At 39.0% G+C, this 25803-nt stretch overlaps 2 protein-coding genes across 6 annotated transcripts in view; one reads left to right on the forward strand and one right to left on the reverse strand.

The window, feature by feature from the left end:
* The window catches only part of RNF11 (ring finger protein 11), a 39238-nt gene extending 26514 nt beyond the window's left edge, over positions 1 to 12724 (forward strand). Inside the window, exons 2-3 of the mRNA XM_059374707.1 lie at positions 9401 to 9570; positions 10820 to 12724. Of these exons, the coding sequence (XP_059230690.1) occupies positions 9401 to 9570; positions 10820 to 10991 (342 nt within the window). The 3' untranslated portion in view covers positions 10992 to 12724. The remainder of the gene's footprint in view (positions 1 to 9400; positions 9571 to 10819) is intronic.
* A 6133-nt stretch (positions 12725 to 18857) lies between these two features.
* Positions 18858 to 25803, reverse strand: part of TTC39A (tetratricopeptide repeat domain 39A) — a 50168-nt gene continuing 43222 nt past the window's right edge. For all 5 annotated transcript variants that reach the window (XM_059374706.1, XM_059374703.1, XM_059374702.1 and 2 more), the window contains 5 exons: positions 24376 to 24496; positions 22354 to 22465; positions 21854 to 21968; positions 20644 to 20760; positions 18858 to 20077 (listed from right to left, as the gene is read on the reverse strand). In XM_059374706.1, the coding sequence (XP_059230689.1) occupies positions 19954 to 20077; positions 20644 to 20760; positions 21854 to 21968; positions 22354 to 22465; positions 24376 to 24496 (589 nt within the window). In that variant the 3' untranslated portion in view covers positions 18858 to 19953. The remainder of the gene's footprint in view (positions 20078 to 20643; positions 20761 to 21853; positions 21969 to 22353; positions 22466 to 24375; positions 24497 to 25803) is intronic.

Genomic DNA, 25803 nt, shown 5'->3' on the forward strand with positions numbered 1-25803 from the left:
GCAAGTACATGTGTCTCCTATCAACATTGAGGAAATGGTAGTTAAGATTATATCAAAGACATTAGGGGCATCTGGGTGGTTCAGTGGGTTAAACCTCTGCCTTTGGCTCAGGTCATGATCTCAGGGTCCTGGGATCAAGCCCCACATCAGCTTTCTGATCATCGGGGAGCCTCCTTCCCCCTCTCTCTCTGCCTGCTGCTCTGTCTACTTGTGATCTCTCTCTCTTTCTGTCAAATAAATAAATATATTTTTAAAAAGATTATAAGACATTAAAGTAAATGATGGAAATAAAGGGAAGGAGGGCAAGTCAGAGAAATCGGGAAGGATGGTCATGTCCTTATAGGAAGGCTCAAATAGTGAGTCCCTGTGTTAGTAGGTACTTCAAGTACATTTTCTTGGTTATTCCTTACAACACTCTTAAGATAGGTATTCTCTTTTTCTGAGGTGGAATTTTAGGCCTAGAGTTACTGAGTAACTTGCCTAGGGTTGCATACCTGTTGAGTGCCAGAGCTGAGATTACATGAAATGTCCATGTTCTTTCCACTGTACTCTGTCATTAACCTTTGGTAGGCATATAAATTCTGAGTTTGAGAAGGACTGTAGAAGTAAAAAAATAGTTTGATTTTGAATGTATTGAAGTTCCTATGAGATAGGTAGGTAGAAATTTAAGAGGCAACAAATCAGGTATTGTCACTTCGAGGAGTGTGGGATATAATTTACATTGAGTTTTCTTTTTGGTTTTGTTTAATCCAAATCATTAGCAGTTTTTTTCATAGCATGTTTACAAAATCCTGGTATGAATATATGACATGGACTATAGGAACATGAGTGCTTTGATATAAATCATTTGGTTATCCAGTAATGTTTATCAAATCCCTATGATGTTCCAGATATTGTGAGTAAATATTATACATTGGTAGGCAAAACAGACACAGTCCCTGCCCTTATCAAGCTTATAGTCTAGTGATGAGGAAGTATAATAATCAGATAATTATGCAGATAATCATACACCTTTTTAGCGTAAGCACAAAATACCTCATGAATTATATCATAGGGCAGCCAAGTGAACCACACTGGAAGGCCCCAGCATTTATGTTAATTAGCAGTTTAGTGATTTAGATGTTCATGAACTGATTCATAGTATTTTTCTAGTAAGTGCCCTTGTACATTGAAAATGATTAATTTGTAAACATTTTCAGTAAGTATTCACAATCTTATTTAGAGTTCACATTTGGGGGAGTGATGGAAGGTAGGTACTATTATCAATCATGTAGAATATACTTAGCAAGAAAAAAACTGTATAATCCCAATATTATGGCATGTACACTAACTTTATTAAGTATTTAGCAATTGACTAGGCATTCCAGGAAATGTAAAGAAACAGGAATGAAAAAAAACACTGGAGTAAATCAATGGGTAATTGTTCTTAGCTATTAGTAGGTAAGATTTTTAATTGACCTTTTATTCATGTGCTGGTTCAGTGAGAAGCAAAACGAATTCTTATTGTGGATCTTACAGTCTGGTGGGGAAGACAAACATGCAAATTATAACTAAATGTAAAATCATAACAGATATGGCAGATGCTGTGAAGAAAAGTTACTCTAAATCCTGTTAGAGAGGAGAATGTTAGTTAGGACGGGTTTCTGAGATGGTAGAAGTTTAACTGAGCTCTGAAGGAAGAAAAGGCATTATTTAAGCAGAGTGGTGGTGGAGGAGAGTGTTTCATGCAGAGTACAGCATGCACTGTGACTTCCTGTAGGAGAGATCCTTGCTCTCAAAAAGGAGTTGAAGGAAAACCATGGGGCTAGAGAGCAGCGAGTTGTTAGATGAGGAAGGAGGGCAGGTGGGTACCCAGACTATTCAGGGCTTTGGAAGTCTTATTAAAGACTTTGGCCTCCATCCTAAGAGCAGTGGGAAGCTATTGAAGGAAGAAGGTCTTCTAGATATGTGTGAGGACGGCATAGAATAGAGTCAAATCTGTTTTGAAAGGACTGCTCTAACTTCTGGACAGAGAACAAATTGAGATTTTGCTGGCTAGTATTTTACACCAGGGACGAAATGGGAACTTAGACTAGAATATTAGTAATAGATATGAAAAGAAATAAACAGATTCTGTCAGTTTTTCAGTAGAAAATTAACTCACAAGAACTTGGAAGACTAAGGGGGAGGGAGGTGTCAAGGATGTCTTCCTTACAGAACTAGAAAGATGGTCCTGTCATTCAGTGAGATAGAGAAGCCTAAATGAGGGACCATGTTGATTTTTGGACATGTTGAATTTGAGGCATTTTGAGGACATTTGAGTTGGAACTGTGAAGTAGAGCCTATAATTTAAAAAGGATATTTAGGGGTGCCTGGGTGGCTCAGTTGGTTAAGTGTCTGCCTTTTGCTCAGGTCATGATCCGTGGGTCCTGGGATTGAGCCCCATTTTGGGCTCTCTGCTCAGCAGGGAGCCTGTTCCCCCTCTCTGTCTGCCTGCCTCTCTGCCTAGTTGTGATCTCTGTGTCAAGTAAATAAATAAAATCTTTTTAAAAATTTTTAAAGAGATTTAGACTGGAATATAAACTTGTGAATCATTTATATTGAAGTGGTAATTTTCTTTGTCTCCATGGACATAGTTATTAAGTGAAGGGTGTAGGACAGAAAGAGAGGCCAAGACAAAATCAGTCACATTAGTGATTCCAAATGCAGTCATATTCTGAGATACTGGGGATTAGGACTTCAACATAGGAATTTTAGGGGACACAGTTCAGCACAAAACAACATCTCTATCTTAAAAGTGTTTTTCTGTATGCTAAGTAATGTTCAAAATAATAGTTCCTTCAGGGATCTTTTAAAATTTACTTTGAGAAAAGGAATAAATCACAAATACTTGTGTAACCACCATTGTCAGAACATACCATTTTCACGTAGAATTTTTTTTCCACAAAGAATTTCTTCTTTTTTTTTTAAAAGATTTTATTTATTTGACAGAGAGAGCGAGCCAGAGATCACAAGTAGGCAGAGAGGCAGGCAGAGAGAGAGGGAGAAGCAGGCTCCCTGCTGAACAAAGAACCTGATGCAGGGCTCAATCCCAGAACCCAGAGATCATGACCTGAGCTGAAGGCATAGGCTTAACCAACTCACCCACCCAGGCACCCCACCACAAAGAAGAATTTCTAATGAATGTGGCCAAATAAACTGAAAAGAAAGGAGTCAATGTGAGAATTATCCATCACTCTGAACGTTATGTAGATTATTCTTCGATTTCATAGGAGGATTCACAGCACCTAGCATATAGTTGTAATCATAGCTCTGATTTACTGTGGCAAAAGAATACAAATCAAAATCAGCAAAGGAAAAAGGAGCATGAGTTCATAGGAAACAGGCACAAGTTTCCAAGGATCCTCTCATAGTGGAGTCACACAGGATACACTTAATTTCCCCAGCATTGAGTTGTGCCAGTATGTGTCAAGGGTTGTCTTACCAGGGGACCCGAAAATACTGAGTAGGCACCCATTGCTTAGGGCATACTAAAATTCCAGACTCCCAGGAGGGAAGCAGATGTTCAGCATAAATCATATTATTTAGACAGTGTTTAGGTAGTGAGCCATCAATTAGGAAATGGTGAGAACTGTCCCAGAATCCATATCTCTTAAAAATTGGCTTTTTTACTATCCATGTCTTATCTTCCATTCACTGTCTTCCAGCTGACTTTAGAAGTAAGATTCCATCTTGCTACCTAGAAAATACCATTGGATCTCTAGTCTGTAAATAGTAACTCATACAACAAGCCATTTTAACAAGTATGATGGAAATTAAAGTAAGATGGACGTGTTAAACAGAACAGTGAGGCCATATCCATCTTTAAAATATCAGCAATTCTTAAATCATTTCATTCCCTCTATAGCTTTCTGAAAAGGTATATAAATTGAAATTAGTATGTTGAATCATTTTAAATATCTCGGTAGTGCTTAGAGGGTTCCTTTGGTTTAATAAAAAATACCAAAGAAATACATCCATAATATATATAATTAAAAGATAGGGGGGTTATTTTTTATTTTTTAGGGGTTTTATTTTTAATATCTATTAATATGTTTCTTCATTAAGTAGAGCTTTCCTTTTCTATTCTTTCTTCTCTGTACACATATGAACCATAAGACCAAGGAAATATAGCCTCTTAAAGTACATGCTTAGAGATTATTACCTCTAAAACAAATTCTTTGTTTGTAGTAGGTATGTTCAGGGATTTTGGAGACCCTTATTACCCATAGTCTTGTACCAGTTTTTCCAGTGTGACTTCTATGTGTCATCTTGTGCCACCTAGTCAGGTGGACTGGGACTGAGAAACAGGAGGGTAGCCTCATCTGGAAGTGGTAACCCAAGGGTTGAAAAACTCCACCCTGGCAGGAGTCTTAACAGAGGTCAAAGAATTTGTATTCAGGGACAAGCCAGAGAGCCAGGGACAATAGCTGTTAGCTTAAAGTCTGCAAACCAGAGTCACTGGTGATGGGGAGAAAACAAATGGTTAGAATAACTTGGAAATGTTGACATTTATAAAGCTCTTTGTTATCTTATGATTGTATCATCACCCTGTAAAGTGGTGCTATTATCTTTATTCAAAGATAGAGACTGCTAAAGATATTAAAAGTGACCATAGTAAGTAACAGGCTCCAGTCTTATAATTTAATTTTTTACGTTAAAAGTCCCATATTCTTGGGGCACCTGGGTGGCTCAGTAGCTTAAAGCCTCTACCCTCAGCTCAGGTCTTGATCCCAGGGTCCTGGGATCGAGCCCTGCGTCAGGCTCTCTGCTCAGCAGGGAGCCTGCTCCTCCTCTCTCTATATGCCTGCCTCTCTGCCTACTTATGATCTCTGTCTGTCAAATAAATAAATAAAATATTTTTTTAAAAAGTCCCATATTCTTGGATAGCAGTGTTTTAAAAACTGTGTTCCATTGATTTCTATGATTCTGCAAACATGCCCCACGTAAGGGGGTGGAATAGGGATCCTCATCCCTCCTAGGACACATTCCATTCCAGCCCCATTCCACTACTGTAGCTCAGTTTTAAATATTGTAATTATAAATAAGATTACTCTGAACAAGATAGTTCTGTTGCTCAAAAAACCCGTAGGATTAGTAGGCCATATTACCTCTTTAGAATAGGTAGTTTAAGAAAGTGATACCAGAGAACAGAAATCCCAAAGTGAAAATGAGGAGAAACTGCCCTCTAGTTGCAGAATTTGACCTCTGAACTTTAGTAACCTTACTGAAGTAGTCCTCAGTAGTTGGAATCAAAGGACAGATGGGAAGTTATGATTAGACTTTGGAGTTTATTTTTCTGTCAGTTATAGCATGTTTTACAGGGGCATTTAGGATGGATTTGATATTCTTTGAAATTCTTAAATTCTAGAAGTCACTGAAATTAAACCTTTATCACAGATGATAAACCTTTATAGAACCATTTATGAACTATGCCATGTTTTGTGGTTTTCTTAAAATGTCATTTCAGTGTACTATTCTTCAAAGTAATATAAATGGACACAAGCCAAATCATTTAACTTGCAGAGTCTCCTTGCTCTCTGGCAACCAGAAATGCGAAAGTAGAAATTACTGACTTAAAAGGGAGACCAAAATTCTGATTGTAATATTGTCAGTAATTACATGACTGTAGGCAAGTTTAGGCCTATAAAATGAGAAAGTTGGTCTTAGATGAATTCTAAGATTCATTTTTTAACTTTTACCTACCTCTCTCTGCATAGTCCAGTCCATTTCTTAAATATTGAGATATTATTCCGTAGTCATATAATAGTAGAGCTGCAATAATAGCTAACATTTATTTAATGAGGTTTTTTTTTTTTTTTTAAGATTTTTATTTGAGAGAGTATGATAAGGGATGGGCAAGCAGAGAAAGAGGGACAGGTGGACTCCCATGACCCTGAGATCATGACCTGAGCCAAAATCAAGAGTCGGACACTTAACTGACAGAGCCATCCAGGCACCTCTTAAAGAGCTTTCTCATGTGTATCTCGTACTGTACGAGGGACAACACTTGGGACTTCCCAGTTTATTCTTACAGTGCTTTTAATACTTTACACATGAAGAAACTGAGGTTCAGAGAGGTTAAAGCAACATGGGGAGAGTCTTAATATTTATTTAGAGTAGGTTCAACATGGAGCTTGAATTCCTCACCCCAAGATCAAGAGCTACATGCTCTACCAACTGAGCAGCCATGTGCTGTGTGTACAGGGTCCTATAGCTAGTAAGTTGCAGAGTTTTTTGACTTAACCATAAAACTTTTCTACATTGAAAGTTTGCCTACTAGGTTTAAAAACCTTGAAAAGGTATATAAACCAAAGATACAATGGTTATTTTTATGATCATTAAAGACCAAAGGGTCATATAAGTTTTATATGCACTATAAAACCTGCTCAACGGTTATTTTTCTAGTGTATAAACTAGGGTTTTAATATACATGTTGCATGTAACAGATTCTGAATTTGAGCTACGAACTGAAAAGTTTTGTAAGTACAAAACTATTTTAAAAGGAAGTATGCATTTTAAAAAATGTTTATAAAGCAAAAATTGCCTCTGCTCATAGTGCTACAGATACACAGGGCTAAAAGCTTTCAAGCCATAATAGAGAAATACAGTCAGTTTGGTACTTGACTTTCCTGGAAAAGCTAGAAGAATTAACAGTCTTTTTTTTTTTTTTTTTTTTAAGATTTTATTTATTTATCTGACAGAGATCCCAAGTAGGCAGAGAGGCAGGCAGAGAGAGAGGTGGAAGCAGGCTCCGCACTGAGCAGAGAGCCCGATGCGGGCTCGATCCCAGGACCCTGGGATCATGACCTGAGCTGAAGGCAGAGGCTTTAACCCACTGAGCCACTCAGGTGCCCCCACAGTCTTTTTTTCATATGACTGCACAGGTTAACTGAAGTTTCACTGTAGTCTGTATAATATTCCTATTTCTCGTATAGGTACGCAACACTTATGTAATTAAGCTGAGGCTAGAAACTGTCAGTATTGGGTGGTAGAGAGGAGGATTGGGAAGGCTTCATTTCGTATCAACAAACTGCTGGACAAGGTATAATTTGGACCATTGGACTTCAGAGAAAGGTAGGAGGGATAGCAAAAGCTAAGGCAGTAAGATGGAAAGGCATGGAACTTAAAGGAAACAGCTTAGTTTCCTGCAGCAATAGATAATAGCTCTTTGAATGTGATATTAGTAGTTGTAATACCTATACTCATTTAACTTCCTGCCACTTTAAGGTTGAGTATTCCTCATTTAAGCTTTATAGCAACCCTAATAGATAGACTCTAATCCAGCTGGGTTAAACAGCTTAAATGAGGTTTCTCTGTTAAGTGGAGGTAAATGACTTGAGCTAAGGTTATCTGGATCAAAGAGCCATACTTTTAATAATATGGTATCATCTTTCTATGTAGTATGCATTATTAAGTGAATATTTAGATATCGCATATACTTCTGATAAGCATTCACATGATGAGGTAGAAGTATGAAAGTACTTAAGTAACATTAATGATTTGATGTTGGAAATTCAGAACACATGAGACTTTTAACTACTGGCATTTTATTTGCACCAGAGGATATACTCTTGATTATTTGATAAAGGGTTTACTGGGTTTTGAGATCTTTAATTAAACATTCGTTCTAAATCTCAGAAAAGGAATATTTAAAGTCCTTTTTGGAGGGTATTTATTTAAATTCAGTTAATTAACATATAGTGTGTTATTAGTTTCAGAGGTAGAGTTCAGTGATTCATCAGTCTTTTTTGATTCATCAGTCTTATATAATACCCAGTGCTCATTACATCTCATGCCCTCCTTAATGTCCATCTAGTTACCCCACTCTCTTACCCCCCTACCCACCAGCAACCCTCAGTTTGTTTCTGATGATTGAGTCTCTTTCTGATGATTAAGAGGATTTGTCTCCCTCTCTTTGTCTTGTTTTTTTTCCCTCCCTTCCCCTATGATCCTATTTTGTTTTTTTATTTCAGAATTTATTATGTTCAATTAACCAACATTAGCACTTCATTAGTTTTTGATATAGTGTTCAGCAGTTCAGTAGTTGCATATAATGCCCAGTGCTCATCACTCTTTTAATTCCACATATGAGTGAGATCATATGATAATTGTCTTTCTCTGATTTTCCTATTTCACTTAGCATAGTATCCTCTAGTTCCATCCACATTGTTGCAAATGACAAGATTTCATTTTTTTGATAGCTGAGTAGTATTCCATTGTATATATATAGAGAGAGAAATATTTGAAGTCTAATGCTGTTCTGCCTTTGATAAACTCTGCTGTCAATAAAGGAGTGTTTATGAATAAGGCTAGTTTAAAAGGACAGAGTGGTATGTTAAGAGACTGGAAAAGTCTCATTTTCCTTGAATTAAATATTGAGTATCTGAGCGTAACTTTTATGTATCTGAGACTTCCCCTAAAATTTCTCTTTGGAAAGGATATTTATATTTGTGAGCCCTTTTAAAGTTTCCCATTGTGGGTGCTCTCAATTATTTTCCATACAAAAGCCATTAATTTGAAGCAGCTTCAGTTGATGTTCTGGATAATTATGGAGGTTATTTACATCGCCTAAAAACTTATATTTTCTATTTGGGAGGAAGGGTGGCCTCATTCGGCTCACTTGTCATATCCATATATGTATCCAAAAGCTTAAAAGGAATTTTACAAAAAGGTTATTGTGATAATATCCAGCCATTCCAAATAAATTTAAGGTTGTCTATATGGGGGAAAATATTTACAAATAGGAGTCTATAATGACCACTTTTAACATAAATAATGATATACAGGGACTATAGAGCTCTGTTGAATACAGAATACAGCCTACAAAGAATATTGAATACAGTCCATTTTATTTATGTATTGTTCCTGATAGACCAGTAGATGAATTACTGTATTTGTGTATCAGGAACATTATATTGGGGATATGTGGCTTTCATGTGGAAATACTTCACACAGCATTCCATGTGAGTTTTTCAGTGAACATTGTGTTTTTATCCCTTTTTAAAAGATACTTTAAAAAAAAAGTTACTTGAGAGAGAGCAAGCATGAGTGGGGGGCAGAGGGAAAGGAAGAAGCAATCTCCCCACTAAGCAGAGAACCTGATGTGGGGCTTGATCTCAGGATCCTAGGATCATGACCTGAGCTGTAGACAGATCCTTAACTCACCCAGCCACCCCTGTTTTTATCCTTTATATCTTGGTTAGGTCTGCTAAAGTTAAGGCAGAGTAAAACAATCTCATAGTACTGCACACTAGCCCAACCAACCTCTCCGAGGTCCTCTCTCACCCACTAAGCCAAAAAAAGAAGAAACAAGGAAAACATTACCCCCGGAAAATAGATGTTTAAAAAATAATTATTTTCTCTATTTTTTAAAATTTAGGAACAAGTTCCAGTTCCGGTCTATCATCCAACACCTAGCCAGACTCGCCTAGCAACTCAGCTGACTGAAGAGGAACAAATTAGGATAGCTCAAAGAATAGGCCTTATACAGCATCTGCCTAAAGGAGTTTATGACCCTGGAAGGGATGGATCAGAAAAAAAGATCCGGGAGTAAGTTTTAATAAATTTACACATGTTTCAAAGGTCTATCTCCAGAGATTTGCTTTTGAAGATATTCTCCTGCATATTAGAAGTTGGATATTTAATATAATCAGTTTATGCAAAAGAATTTGGGGATACAACAATTAAGAATTTTCAGAAAAAATAGCTAAGAAATGGTGTGAATTTCTGACTGTTTTGTATATTGTTTGCGTCCATGTGGATGACAGTTGATGTCAGTTAAAAATGATCCACCTGCATGAGTATGCTGGTGGCCTTGGGAAAGCAATTTGGCAACATGTCAAGGACCTTCTCAGGTCTGTACACTTTGAGACAGAGATCTATCCTAGCTTTATACACAAGATATTCACCATGGTTTTATTTAGAGTAGAACTATAGTTAAGTAGATTGTGGCATAGGAGTACTCTGGTAGATTATGCAGCTATTAAAATTAAGGAGTTTTAGTGATGAGGAAAATCTTATATCTATTTTTAATTTGAGGAATAATTAAGACAGGTGATTTGAATATGATATTTTACTTTTGGGAAGTTTTTGTCCTGAGAGCTCATTGTCTTGAGAATTCCTAATGAGGACATTCTCCTTTTAGGTTGAGAATGGTCTTGCCAACAAAGACATAATCTAATTTACTATGTTGATGCTTGGCTCTTTGAGTCATAGCATTTAGTGCTAGTATGTAAGATAATAACTTGTCCTGAATACTGACTTCTGAAATACTCTGTCATTGGGTTGCTTCTTAAACCTGTAGAATTCCGTGAACTTGAAACTAGGGTTAATAAAGAGATCTTTAGCTACAGCAGTCCAGTAAGTAGACTGAAATTAGTGGTGGTTTTTACATATAGTTATTAAAATGAAAACTATCTTACTCCTGGGCTTACACCAAAAACTGAGTTCACATGAAGTTAATCTGATGGCTTCCCACCTGAAGCATCACATTCTTCTTCATGTCGCTATTTTTGTAAGCACAGTTCTAGGAATGGACTTGATCCCCAGGTGGTCGGTCTGTTTCTCTTTGCTCTGTTCATAGCTGTCAAACTTGTGCAGATTTCCAGGGGATCAAAATAAGAGATTGTTGGATTAATGCTCATTAGAAAAAAATCAGTTTGCATGCTTTGGTAGGATGACAGGCAAGCCATTTTCATCTGTTCAGATGAACAGTCTTTGTAATGGGATTTTAAAGAGTATTCTAGATAGATCACTTCTCTAAAAATGTTTTCTGATTTCTCTCCCTCACCCCCAACAGGTGTGTTATCTGTATGATGGACTTTGTTTATGGGGACCCGATTCGATTTCTGCCGTGCATGCACATCTATCATCTGGACTGTATAGATGACTGGTTGATGAGATCCTTCACGTGCCCCTCTTGCATGGAGCCGGTTGATGCAGCACTGCTTTCGTCCTACGAGACTAATTGAGCCAGGGTCTCTGGTCTGACTTCAAGTGAACCATCATATTTGGTGGTTTTGATCTTTTGTCACTGAGCCCAAAGAGCCAGGGATTAGGAATTAAGATCATGCACAAAAGTTTCCTAAAAATTCCTGAATGGCTGCAGATGTTGGGGAAAAAAATACGTGATATTTTAGAAATTTAGGGGGAAAAGTAGGATGGTATTTTTATGTAAAGCCTTGACCCAGTGTTTAAAAATATAATTGTATTTAGATCTTGTTATGCTCCAGTACATAGGAATTGTGTAAAGTGTTACAGCAGCTATATATGTTTAAATTGTGTGTGTTGAAGATTAGGAAAAAGATAGTGGTTGTTTTTCCTAAATGAAATAACTCTCTTTTTCCCCCCACCCAAATTCTTTTCTGAAGTTGCTGGCATTTGGGTCAAGGTTTTATTAAAAGCTACATTTTATAACACTGGCACAAAAAAAGTAGTTTTAAGCTTGTTTGCACAGTTCTTTTTTTCCATTGGAAATGGAATTCATTGCCTTAGGTCTTTTTAAATAGTGTATTATCGTTGGGGCTGGCTCTATGCTTGAAAACCAGTTTATTTATAACCTGTTGTAAGTGCTATATCTGTTTGCAGTTAGGAAATGCAGAATTCAAAGTGATCTCCTAGCTTGTAAGCAAACTGAGATGCACTATCCCTTTTCTATAAAAAACTGAGTTAATGTCAAGAAACCAACTCTAGTAAAGTGGGGTTTAATATTACCCTTTCCTATGTGTTTTATCTAATTATTTTGATTGTTAATATGGTAATTAAAAGTCAAGGTAAATTTTAAATATTAAGATTTCTGATTTATTGAGCTCGAATTATGCCACCATGCTTATGTAAAATGAAAGTGGCACCATGGTGAAACTGAGAAAAGTTGCTCAGTTGTAATAATTTTGATTTATTCTTGTGACCTCCTTCCCTTACTGTCTTGAACTATAGCAAAAGGATACTGCATCTCTTATTGTAGTGCTGAGGTTATTGAAGTTATATAAAACACATCTCAGTCTCTGTTTCTTGGAAAGGAAAGTCCTGCTGGCTGACTGACAAGTAAGCAGGGAGAATTAAGGTAAATGTATTTCATGTTTTGCACACAAATGCAGAATTTGTATAACCACATGACTTCATAGTTGTGATCTCGAAGAGGGAATTTCTCCTTTTTCTTGCAGTTAATGTAAGAGCACTCTAAATCTCTAAGCTTCTGAAGTGTTAGAGGTAGAGATGGTCTAGTAAAGATGTAGTTTGTAATGTTTTATCCATTTAGCATGTGTTTATTTTTCCTTATGTACTCAAAGGTGACTTATTTGTTCAGCTCAGTGATTACAACTAAGAATCATTCAGTAGCAAAAGGAGAAGCAATCTCAATCTAACAAATCAGAAATGTTTCTTATTTTATATTGAGTTGAATATTTGACTCTAACACTTTTCTACATACAAAACACGAGTATCTTGAGGGTTCTTCATAATTGCATTTTAGAGGAATTGAATATGCCATAAGTACTTCTTAAAGATTTGACATTAGAATGTAGTATCCATATGTTGGTTAATTTTCTTATGAGCCCCATGACGGAAAGACTTAAAGATGAATTTGAGAAAATTGAAAATTAGATTATCAGGTTCTGTTAAATTGTTACATGTATCTTGCTTAAGTTTTTGTTCATTAATTTATATCCACCCAATTACATAAAGCAAATTTGGAGGAAAACCTGAAGTTGTGCAATATTTTCAGTGATAATTTTTTTTATCCTTGTGTTTTCTACTTATACATGATGTCTGTGTCATCAAGTATTATAATCAGACTTTCCTTTTTTCTAGATTGTTAAAATTGGTAAGTGAACTTTAAAAAAAATCATCTTATGTTGCTATTAGTCTTTATTGCAAGGCTTTTTTTGCAGAAGTTTGGCAGTAATATTGAAGGAACTAGTATTGAGCTGAAAAAAATTTTAAGGTACTTTGTATTCTTTAATTTTGATTTCCATACACCATGTTAAGAACTATCAATTTTGGCTTTTACTAAGTTAAATAAAGTTATAATACAGTTATAAAGGGCTACGGTTAGAGTTGATTACATAAGAATATTCCCCAAATTATCTAATTCTTTCTTGAAAATGGTGTATAAATTTTAAACAATGTATAAATTTAATCTCTAGTTCTGTAAACTTTTGGGGAAGTTTTTTTATGGTGTGGTATTTAATACCATCTAATCATAAATTTAGAAGCTTGATAGCTTCAAATTTTCTGAAGCTAAATTATAGGTGCAACTTTTAGATTTGGGCAAGATGTGTTCAAGGTTGGCTGTAGGATTTGAAATATATGAAAAGCCTGACCAGGAATCTTTTAAGTGTACACCCAACAAGTTGAAATACTTTGGTTCACAAAAAACCTTTTCCATTCTCTGAGTGTTCTTTATAGGGAATTTCTTAAATCAGGAGAACATTCCCCCTACTACTGGTGTCTCCTGTGTAATATAAGCCAATATGATTTATAGAATACAGTGAGCATTGTGTTAACATTCTTGTCATACAAAGCTTCATCATAAGGAAGCATGCATTTTAAAAAAGGAGTGACAGTAGTCAAAAGCAGACCTGCTTATACTCCTTGAGACTAAAATGGTAAACAATAAAGAAGGTAAATTTCGACAGGATTCCAAAATGTAGGCAGTTGGGTGGTTAGCCCTGCTTAAAGGCATTGCCTAGCAGTTTCTCAGAGCCAACTGATTATACTTGCAACCACTGTAGTAACCTCAACTAATTTTGTAAGCCTTTAATTTTGAAATTAGTGGACATCAGAAAAGTTGCATTGGTTAGTATTTCAAGTACTTTTAAATTTACTTACTGAATGTAAAAATCATCTACTCTTTTCCTGGATGGGAGAAAGTCAGAGAAGATAGTTTAAAATCCTTCCTTCTGTATCCTCTTTACAGCTCCCCTGCACTAATCTTAACACTCAACTACACTTCCCCTAAGACACAGGTTGTTCAGAATATCTCCATCATGGGAAGTATGGGCTTAAGAGCCATCATCATCCTGAGCTGTTCTTCCTGACTGTGTTATATTAACCCTTTGGGGACTTAGTTGAATTCCTTCTAATTTCTTCCAAGTCTCAGTTCCTAAATATTTGGCCACTGAGGTCTCATTTCCATAAATTTCATGCCTTTTCTAATCATGAAGGCCGTGTTCCTGTTCCCTTCAGAAATGAATCCATAAGTACTAGGCTAGCCTGCCTGTTTAAAGACTGGATTTACCCATTCATGTATTTAAATACATTTTTTCCCTTAAAGATGTACACAAAACCTAGGTGCTTATTATTATTAATAAATGCTTGTTAAAGTATAGAGTAAAATGTCCAGCTATTAAATTTTCATTGTTGCATTGAATGTAATTACAGATTGACATACTACTATTAAATGAGAATTTCCTGAGAGCCATTAAAAATGGTCTCTGAAAATTTTTTTTTCTCAGTTCTGTAGGTGAAAACATGTATTTGCCCATGGTTAGGCAGTGGTTTAATGCTCACAATTCAGATTTATGGCTTTTATGTAGTAATTCAAGTGAAATATAAGGATTTCATGGAGTAACTGTAAATGTTTGGTTGTATAATATAAACATCTTAAAATAGTACTTTTTCTGAGTGGTTTGAAAGATATAGCAAGTTAATTTTAGGTACTGAAGGAACGTTAAGTGGGCTATTTATTTAGCTCTGTACATTAAGAATTATTTTTACTAGAGAAAAAGAACCCTTTTTTAAGCTCCTAGGAGTTACATTACAACACATTAAGGTTTATATTAAAATGACATACAAATGTTAATAAATTGTGTGAGGTACATGTATTTTGGCAATATTAACTTAAATATACTTTGTAATTTGTTTTCTGAGAGCCTGTGGGTCTAAAAACATCCCACAAAAAATGATTAGCCCACTAAATTCTACCCAGTCCTTCTATAAATCATATAGTGGTTGTTTAAAAAAATAACTGCATGACTGAGTGCTCGCTGATTATTCAGAGGTTGATTGTCCAGATACAAATATCCAGACTTCACTTTTCCATTTTACCTTTTGCTATTTCCTTACTCTTTAGCTTGGAAACAGAAATTCCACAAGTCCCTCTTCAACCCATTTCCTGATCCATACAATTTTTGTTAGGGACTTCAGCAAAACTGTACAAAAAGGATTTGGATTTATCTGCATGTTTTAATTATTCACATTGTTCTTGTTTGTTTTATCACTGAGCAACAGGCATTAGCTCAGGACAACAGCTGGATCCATCTGATTTATGTTGCTGACAGACTAAAACCATTTACTGTTTTCATAAAGTTTTCAAGGCAACTTTAGGAGAGATACTAACTGTCCTTCACATTTTTTTTCCTTGAGAAGAGTTACTGTCCACTGGAAGATTTAGTAATCTTTGGATGCCTCCATAGAAAGTTTGCTTTTCTCTGCCTATGAATGAAGCAGCATTATCAATAAGGTATAGACTTTTTAAGCATCTAAAACTGATGGGGATCAAAGGAGGAGTAGCACCTGTATGGTTTGAAACCCTTCTAGAACATCAGTGTTATAGTGCAACAGAGCATCATCAGAGCAACATCAGTTGCTCCAGATTTCTTGTCCATGAGAAAAAGAAGTTGAGAAAGGTAACTGAGGGTTTGCCTCAAGAGTCTGGTCCTATGGGTAAACTCTGAATGCTTATAAGATTTGTTGGCTTTGCAAAAATAATGAGCCCAGCTTTTCTCAGGGAGGCCTCATAATAGTTCACCTTGTCATTTAGGATCCAGAACCAAGTCTTAAACATTGTGTGAATTGGGAAGACTGGATTATACTATCAAAGACATTGAGATTCGTCTCCAGCACTGGTCCATTCTTGAGGTATGGAAATGGGCTCCACTCTGCCAATTCCAGAATCATGCCACACAGACAGAATGCTCCATGTGTTCGAAGCAAAGGATTTCTGGTGTTTGAGCTATTAGCCAGTACCTTTTCCATCCTTAATAGTGGCCCAGAGGTCAATATAAGTCAGATCCAACATTAAACTGATAATTTTACAGTTTGAAAAGTAGTTCAGCAAAGCATGGGGTTTAGAATTCAGCTGCCTGGTGTAAAAACTTTCTGCTGCATATCTTTGTGATCTTAGGCAAGTTATTTAACCTGTGTCTCAGTTTTCTCATCTGTAATAGTCCCTACTTCATATAGTTATGAGAATTACATACATGTAAAGTGCTTAGACTAGCAAGAGGTAAACAGTGAGCACTTAATATTAGCTGTTTTTCCACCCAAAGCATATAGTATCTGGTGTTCTGAATGATTTACTAATGATGTGAGGAAAATTAAAACCCAGTCCATTTATATGTGAGGTGTTAGCTGTGATGTATCTGATTAAACTCTAATGTCAGCTTTTAGAAGTCCAGAGCAATCTTTAGTAATTGTCTTCCCAAAGGAAGGGCTCTGTTATATTTTGTCACTTTACAGTCGGCTTTATATACTAGAAGCAATTCATACATTCCTCATTTAGAAATGGATTTTTCAAGCCCCAAAATGAGGTTCCTTGTTTGCGGACTTAATCTGTTGGGTCGTGATGAACTTTGCACTTGATTTCAAAAGAGCTCATGCCAACCAAAGCGTAAAAAAAAAAGTCATTTTCCAAACTTAGAAAGCTGCATCTGAGGTTGTATGTATGAGAAGTTGCCATTTTTCTTGGTTTTCAGAATCTAAGCACCTCTCATTAGTGAATTCATTTGATGGTGCTAAAGAGTAAGGAAACAGTTGTTGAAAGGCTGTCAGGCTTTAAATTTGAAGCAAAGGAAAAGACTGTCTAGTCCTCATCATCTTAGAAGAAACAAACTTGGGAGTAGCTCCAGAGAAAAGCCCCTCTGGGTTTTTTTTTTTTTTCTCCAGGATTCAAGCACTCAGCAGGCTGAGGCTTTCTGAAAACCTCCTGGTGCTGTTCTTCAGTTGCTGGAACTCGTCCACCTGGGCCTCAGCCAAGTCTTGTGTTGGCATTGGCCTTTGAGGGTCCTGGCTTTGGTGTCAGGTTATGACTTTTTGCTGTGAATGACGAAAGCTGTCTTGGAAACACTCCCATTCTGACTTGAGAGATAAGGAGTAGGGAATCCTGCCAACACATGGGAGAGCTGATAGGGACCAGCACACTGCTGGCAGACACCCTGTAAGTCTAAGGGCCTGTGACCAGTGAGAGGCAGAGGTAGACTTTCCTTTGTTGAGGTTCTGTTTAGATCATGTTACACAGTTGCTACTTCTTAATGGTGGGTTCCTCTGTGTAATAGGGTTTTAGACTTTACCCAAATGAAGATATTTGCTCTCCAAGTGTGCTGGGCTACTATAGAGGCCTTTGATTGAGAAAGCCTATAATTTCTGGTTGAGTTGCTTAGGTATATAAGGCTTTGGCAAAATGTAGGGAGGTGTCTATCTCTTGTCTTACTCTGGATATGAAAATCCAAAAATATAGTTGACCAGAGTCAGAATCAGAACCACTGACAGCAGGAAAGAGCCTTAATCTAGTGCAAATTATTAATTTTTGAGCAGGCCCATAACTTTCCCAAGGTTACTTATGAAAATTAGTAATAAAGCAGGGACTAGAAATTCAGGTCTCCTTACTTCTAGGCCAGGATTCTCCACCTGATAGTTGCCTCTCCAGGGCATATGTGCTGGAAAGCTCTGTACTATTAAGAGAATTAACAACCAGAAATGGCTAAAAGAAGATAGAACAAGAAGCCCAGGACAGAATTTTCACCTTCAAAGCTTCCACACAAGGATCCGATGTTAGACACCTGACATTTTCACCCAATTTCACAAACATGTTTTTAATAGACTATCTCAAGCTGCAGGGGGGATAAAGGAGACAAAACCCACTGATTGCTCTTACCAGCCAGACTGTAGCTGTGACAAGACAGAGGTAAGGTGACATCAGCTAATTAATGAAGCCCAGCAGGAAATCAGTAATAACATTGACAAGGAAACCATCCTGGCATAAATTTTTTTAAAATAAAAGTGCCTATAATGAATGTTTAAAGAAAAGTTTTTTTGCTAACTCCAATTTTGCAAGCTGTGCTTGGTATATCCTGTGTGCTGTTTTTTTCTGTTTTGTTTTGTTTTTTTAAATACAGCAGTAGGTATTAGCCTTCCAATATGTGAAGGAACCACAGAAGGCCACCCTTATTCAGCAGCCTGGTTCTAGTCATTCCTCTCACCCTGCCCTGCCCAACTACCTAGAAGAGGCTGGTCTCCCAGAATACAGGCTTTAGAGAGCAAGCTTACAGAGGGCTTGCTGTCGGTGGAGAGCATTCTTGGGTGTAGTCTAATGAGAAAAATTTTTAATAGCATTTATGCCCTAAGTGCAAAAGATCTTGATTGAGGGTTTCCTGCTTTGTTTTCCTAATGAGAATATTGCTTTACTTAAAACCTGTGACTTCACAGAAAGCTAGTTGAAAATGTTAATAGATTAATCTACCCAGCCTGTGGCAAATTCAGAAGTTTGCTAAAAATCCAGCAATGCTGGAAGATTGGAAAAGTTGTTTGTGGTTCTTTCCTTTACAGAAATTGCATTCATGTATTTTAGGAGTCACATTTCACAGATGCATATTTACTATGTACATGATTTTTTTCCTTCAGGGAAATCGTATGCTGTCATTAGGCTGTGAATGGTAAGCTTGGTGTCTAGCCACTGAGTTTTTACTGTAACAGCCCCAGAGTTTGGAAATTCAGATGCTTTTAGGGACAGAAGGGTAATGTAAGTGTTTAGAGTAGCCTCTACCCAGTTCCAACTGATTATTGCCTTATTGTCTTATAGGGATGAGCCCAATGTCACCAGATTAGATTTTCTTCTTAAATAAGAGTCCAGAAACCAGATTTATTTGTGAAATCTCCCCATTTTTAAATGTTAAGTTATTTTAAAAACATTTAAGGCATCATGTTGTCTAAATAAAACATACCTGGGCCATATGGCTTCTGATCAGACCTTCTGCCTTGCCCAAGAATTCAAGCAACACATTTTACTGAAATAAATGTTGCATGATCTCTTAAGTATATGTTTTATTACTTAAATATCTCCTTTCTCTTAAATGAAAAATCTAAAACATACACAACAGGCCAGGAATAACCATTCTAAGAAAAATGTTGTCAGTAAATAAAATGTACCTCATAGTGAAGTACAAAAGAATCTTGTTTTGTAAATTACTCCTAGTTTCAGTGTGGCATACAGTGAGGATGTGGACTGGTGTCTGAGAACCTTCCCTCTTGGCTTTGGCATAGAAAGGGCCACACAGCCCCCCTTCTGTGAGGCCTCAGCAACTCCCATTTCTTACCGGTAAAGTTTGACCTTTTTCTCTTTTTCCTACGGAAGAACTCACGTGTCTTTTTAGTGAAGTAATTTCCATTCAATTTTGTTTTAAATTGGATAGTGACTAAGGGAGTGGAAATGAAGAGTAAGTAGTAAGGTAGTGGGTGTCAGTGTGCAACCTCTACACCCAACCCTCAGAAGCCCTGATGGCCCTTCTGGCCCTGGAAGCGGAGACATTGCTGAATTTTGAAAAGTACCATAAATAGGTTTACCTCCAGATCAGTGTGGGTTAAAACAAAGATTTACAGGTGGTGGTGTTTGTTTTTTTAGCCAACTGTGATCCCATTAATATATTTCTAAGGAAAATGTAAACTGTTCATACATTCTCTTAAACATCACAGTGAAAAACAAGTACCCGTATGTGTAATAGGGCAGGCAGAGGGCTCTACCTGCTCTGTCCTTGGTAAAGGCCCTTGGCCACACTGGTGAAAATGCCGGCTTCCCTTCTGCATGGATACCTATGTCATGCCATCCCTGGAGCACCGGTGGACCCCAAAGGTAGGGCAGGGGGAGGGGATCTTTTTGAAATGTTTCCAGGAGCTCTGTCCAGCTGTCTCTGTCTTCCAGCCTGGGAGTGCTGCATAAAACTACAAGGACACTGATGAGACCATGGATCTGTTGCCATTTTCTAGAGAAGACTTGGCTTGGAGTATAGCTGCCTGGATTCTAAAATGTGTCCTTGACTCCATGGAGTAATTCTTGTAGTTTTGCCTGGAAAAGACCAGAGAATCAGGCATATAAAGCTGCTCTAAGGAGTGCTTTTCCTTCAATCTGAACTGTAAGAAACTACCAGGCCAAGGAAGATTTTCAGATGCTTAAAATTGTCCAAAGAAAGAGTTGGGCCTTGTCCAATAGAGAGAAACAGAAAGGATGTGTAGCCCCTCACCTTGGTATTGTACCCTGTGGAGCCACTCTTAATCCTGTTGAGTCACCAAGCTTTCGGGAATGATTTTAAGAAATAAATCTGTGGGGCTAGAAGGCAGGAAACCCAGGTCTTCCTACCAGGCCAGTAGTTAGCTTGTGGTATGACCCTGGGTAATTCACTCGCTGTTTCTGGGATTCCAGTCCTTATGGCAAATTGAAGAAGCCTCCCTAGACCAGGAGAGAACTGGGTTCCCAGGGACACAGGCCCAGCCTCTGGACTGCCCTAATGTCCTTACCAGCATGCTCCCTCTCTGCTGCCTGTGCTCCTTCCCCCCCAGCCAAGGTGATCTTCTGAGCTGGGTGTGTGTGGGGGGGGGGGGCATAAAGGACAGACCACGCTAACCACGCCTTACTTGGCAGTTTCCAAGAGTTTGACAGCCTCTTCGTTTCTGCCTTGCTCCATAAACAGTAGGGCCAGCTCCAGCAGGGCGTTTGGGATCAAGTAGTGGTCATATTTAATCTTCTTTTCACTATGGGACAGAGAAGGACATGGCTTACAGGCTCTGCCCCTGAGATAGTCTTCAGAGTCTTCCCAAGCCTTGCCCGAGTAGAAGGATCTAATCCATGCCTTCAGGTGGGGTTTCCAGATAATGAATCCTAGTTGGGGAAGGCTCCCACTACATAGCCATAGAAAGGCTTCTGATCCACAGGAGAGCCTTCCAGTTCTCTGCACCTAGGGCCCCAGTTCCCTGACAATTTATGGTTCATCCTATGTCCTTACCCCATGCCCACCTCTGTCCCCAACCCCCTTTGTCCAGGTTAAATGTTCTACTAAATTAGGAAGTCTACTGTCCCTAGACTGGCGCTTCTGACCCACCCTCCATGCTGCCCCAGAGATACTCTTTTAAAACCTAAATCTGCCCTGCTCAATACCTTCCTGATCTTTTCTGTCTACAAGATAAAGTTCAGCCTTGTAAGTAAAACATCCAGGCCCTTTTCAGTCTAGCCCCCGTTATTTCATCTGTAACCTTTCCCTCTATAACTTCATCCAGGAAGGGAAAGACCAAATCACTGTAACCACAACCTTAGGTCTTTTTCCTGTGTCTGGGCATTTGTACATGCTCTACCTACTCCACTTAAAATTCCTGCTTTCCTTTCTCTGCCTGATAAACTTCCCAGTTAATATGGCATCCCTGGAAAACCTTTCTTGGTATCTTGCATTATGTTCAAGTCCCTCCTCAGAGCACCTGCTGTCCTCCCTACTTTTCCTGTAACACAGCCCTGATCATACCAGATTGTGTTGCTTATAGCTGTCTGTAACAGTTGTGCTCCTCAAGCGTGGAAGTGAATTACAAACTCGAGGCACCATTCACCTGAAACTTCAGTGTGGATGGACTCCTGTAGTTGGCAATCTGATAGCCCCAGGGAATGAGGTCTGAATGATCTGTGCCCAGCAAGGATCCTGGCACAGAACAGACACTGGTACAAGTGTAGTGAATGCGGGCAGGCTAGGGTCAAGCTATGGAGTGCATGTGAGAAAGGAGAGAACCTGCCAATTCTGCCCAGGAGACATGGGCCCAGCAGAAGGCCACCTGGAGTGGGAGCAGCTGCAGAGGCACTTACTTGGAAAAGATGCTCCTGAAATTCTCCTCAGCTTCCTGGACACGGCCCAGGTATTTCAGACAGAGGCCTTTTAGCAGCTTCACCAAGCACTCATCATCCACTGAGTACTCATTCTCTAAGAATAAGGGAAGAAGACAGGCTTATTTCTCTAACAGTTAGTCATGGAGTCCCTACTCTGCTGGACCCTGGGGATAGAGAGGTAATTCACACATGGTCTCTGTCTTCAGGAAGCTCACATCTGGGAAGGACAGATACCGAGACAGTGACAATGTAGTGAGATCAGGATTGACTTGAAGGGAGAGCCCAGAGGAGCCTTTGACCCTAACTGGGGACAAGGGACAGCTTAGAGAAGCTGCCACTGAAGCTCAGTCTTAGAAAGCCAAAGGACTGTTAACCATGATAGAGAAGGAAGGAAGGACATTTTTAGTAGCAGGAACCTTTAACTATAAAGATCTATGATCTGACTCAGCCTGGCAGGTTCAAAGGCCGGGATTAGTCACCTGGACCCTTTTCCAGCATCTCTTCAGCCTTGGTGATAATCCCAAGTATCCCGTCTGTGAGTTCCGGCTGCTTCCCAATCACAGCGTAGCCATTCCAAATGTACATCATTTCCTGAAGGCAGGGGAGCAAGTCAGTCCAAAGGTTTCCTCCCTAGTGGGCCCTCAGTTTCCCCAGGTGTAAAATGGGCAGCGCAGATCCAGAGGATCACTAAAGGCCCTTCTATCTCTAATCCTTTATGACAAATTTCAGTCCAGCCTATGAAGTTATGGGCTCGAAGGGGTCATGGCAGGGAGCTGCACATAGTTTTTAAACTACTCCTCTGCTCATGGCCTCCTTGGGTGGTTATCATGCTCTTTCCCAACCTCTCTGTGTCCAGACTCTTCCCCCAAACTTTGAGGACCAGGCTGTGATCCACAGGACTTTCTCCAGGAAGTCCTCCTCCCTGCTAGTCTGACAGGACCTCCCATATTGGAAGAGCTATATTTATTTAAGCACTTCGGGATTTCCAGTTGCTGTTAAGACTGTCACCCTGTTTCTCTTCCCCCAAGGCACTGGGCTTGAGTTACCATCATGAAAACTATGCAACACAAACTGATTCCTTTCTTTGCTTCAACTGCCAGGAATCTCAGAATACTAAATGTTCATTTATAGTCATTCCATTAGCATTTCCTAAACTATGAACCCAGGCAATAGATGTGAAGGTGATTTGCATACAAAAAGTTCTAAAAAGATGTTATTGTATTGGTTCTTGTTTCTCTGTTATAGGGAGGGAATTTAAGATTAGAATCAGTATTCCTCAAATGGTGTATATGGTCCCAAGTTAGCAAATGTTCCTTCAAAAAAAAGAGGTCTGTGGCCAAATTAGTTAGAGGGAAAATCATCTTCAAGCTTATTCTTGGAAACTTACCTATATGTTTTATATAAAGGCTCCAAAAAGTCCACAGTGTATAAACCTTGTTTAGGCCAGTCTTTCCCAAATATATTTAATCACAGAAACTATTTTAGGCATAAATAGCATTTTATAGACTATTATAGTTTGGGAAATATGATTTTGATTCATAAAATATTTAACACAGTTAATCAGCTAGTTCCCATTACTGCTATATGAAATGGACAATTATCATTCCTAATTTTCCATTAAGGGAAGGGGAACCCTATCCAAGGGCAAGCACATGGTCAATGAATAGTGGAGCCAGGACCATAAAAAAGCAGTTCCCTTTCCACTTTTCTGGCTACCTTAGTATCTGAATAACAAAGACTCTTAACAAGCTAGAAACTTCTCAAGTTGATGCCTGTCAAAATCATGCGTGGAATTAGCGTAATGGTGGTTCAGAATCTGGGCTCTAGAACCATTCTAGGTTTAAATTCTAACTCTTCAACTTACTAGCTGTGTGACCTAGATAAGTTATTTTATCTTTCTACTTATATCTTACTATGTATTAGAAATTTTATCTTTCTACTTATCTATTAGGCCTTTCCCCTTCTGTAAAATGGGGATACCACCAGCATCTGATACTCAGCGTTGTTGTAAGGATCAAATAAGGCAATGGGTGTAAAGAATAGTCAGCACCCAGTAACATAGTCAGCTTGTTTACTACAGAGTTGACTGTAACATGGTCCCAGGCCCGAGACTTGGTCCAGTGAGGGGGACAGAATAAACCATTACAATCCTGTGATAAAACTGAAATGGACAAATGGACGGGTGGGAACACAAACAGCTGAGTGATGCTCTACCCTGCGCACAGGGGTGTGGGCCTACTCTTTCACCTTGAGGCAGCTGAAGCCTGCTTACCTGTCTCCCTGCCCCCACCATACCAGTACTGCCTCAGGCCAGGTCTGGTCAGGCCTATTTGTATGCTTCCCTCACAGTCCCAGGTAAACTGTGAAATCCTTTCCAGGCCCTGAGGCATGAAGGTCTTTCTCCCCCAACCACTTCCCCTGGCCTTAGCAGTATCTCTGGCTTTCAGCTAATCCCCACAGTCCCAAACAAGTACTGGGACAGTCTAGACCCTCCTACCCACCAGAGCAGGGATTGGCAATGAGATCGGTTTGGGAGAGAGGTAGCGTCTGGACTTCCGGATAGCAAACTTCTCTGTAGGTAGAGATTTCCCAGCAATCTTGAGCTTTAGGCCAGGCACTGCTCTGTGAAAGAGATGAAGGGAAGAAAAAGCTAGAGAGGACTGAAATTTCCAGCCTGCCCAGCCTCTGCGTGGCTCCTCTCTGGGCCTCAGTTTCCCCAGTTTATATGAGGGACTGTGTTGGACTCACAACCCGTGGCTGTGGCCTGCTATCACAGGGCCTGCCCACAAACCTGACCACTTCCTGAGGCTAGGTAAGAGGGCTCCACACCAGGGGGCAGAGGTGAGAATGTCAGCAAACACCCCAGGCCTGCTTTGCTAGTTGTCTTGCTTCCACTCTTGGGCCTCATTTCCAGAAGGCCCAGCAGAAGTCTGACCCCAGTTTCACAGGGGAGATTAACACCCAGAGAAAGACCTGCCCACAACCACACAGCTCAAACCTTTAATGAACTTGCCACGTGAGTTGCGGCCTCCTTAGCTGTTTCCAAGGGCAGAGTATGTGTGTATCTAGGCAAGCCTCCACATCTGGGGCCTCACCCACCCAGCTCCATTCCCACCCTCCCAATTTCTGCCACAGTTGCTGGGTGTGGCTGTGACCCTCAGCCTGAGCCATCCAGCTGGATCAAGTTGAGAATTTCCCTGCCAAACACCTCCCCTGCTTATTCACCGTGGAACCTCTCTGGGCCCCCGTTATCTCTGAATTTGAGACAGTGATATGAAGGGGAGCAGAATTTGTCACCCCAAAATATGGCTCTTTGGCACAAGGACTATTTTAGGCTAAGAAATAGCAGATACAGGAAAAGCTCTGAAAACCTAGTAGCAGCTGCCCTTTCGTAAGAGACAATTATATTTATAAGCGAGATTTTCCATTTATAAGGGCTTCTCTTCTATCTGGAAGAGGATAATGATAAGCCCTAGAAACTTTTTTTTTTTTTTTAAAGCCCTAGAAACTCTTAAAGGAGAAAGCGGACTTGATCTGCAGGACTACCTTATCCTCCTTTACTTTGCTTTGCCTGAAAACCTCCCAGAATTGGCTCCCCACCCTCCCAACATCTTCTGTTATCTTTAGCTGGGGATGATGTTTAAAGTGATGGCTTGGGCCGTTTCAGTAACTCTTTTCCTGGGTCTCTCCCATGTAAACAAGATATACATGTTATTAAACTCTGGTTTATTTTTCTCCTGTTAATCTTTTATTCTTAGGAGTAGGGGGAGTATCTCAGCCAGTTTCTAACCAAGATCCTAAAATTATGGAAGGAAAATGATCCTTCCTCCCCCACAGATACTTACCTTCCCAGACTTTCTGGAAGAGCTATGAGATGGAGAAGAGGAGGCACTTGGTAAATATAAACACCCTGCCATTGTGACAGCAGT

The sequence above is a fragment of the Mustela nigripes genome, chromosome 14 (genome assembly GCF_022355385.1).
Source record: "Mustela nigripes isolate SB6536 chromosome 14, MUSNIG.SB6536, whole genome shotgun sequence".
Classification (NCBI taxonomy): Eukaryota; Metazoa; Chordata; class Mammalia; order Carnivora; family Mustelidae; genus Mustela; species Mustela nigripes.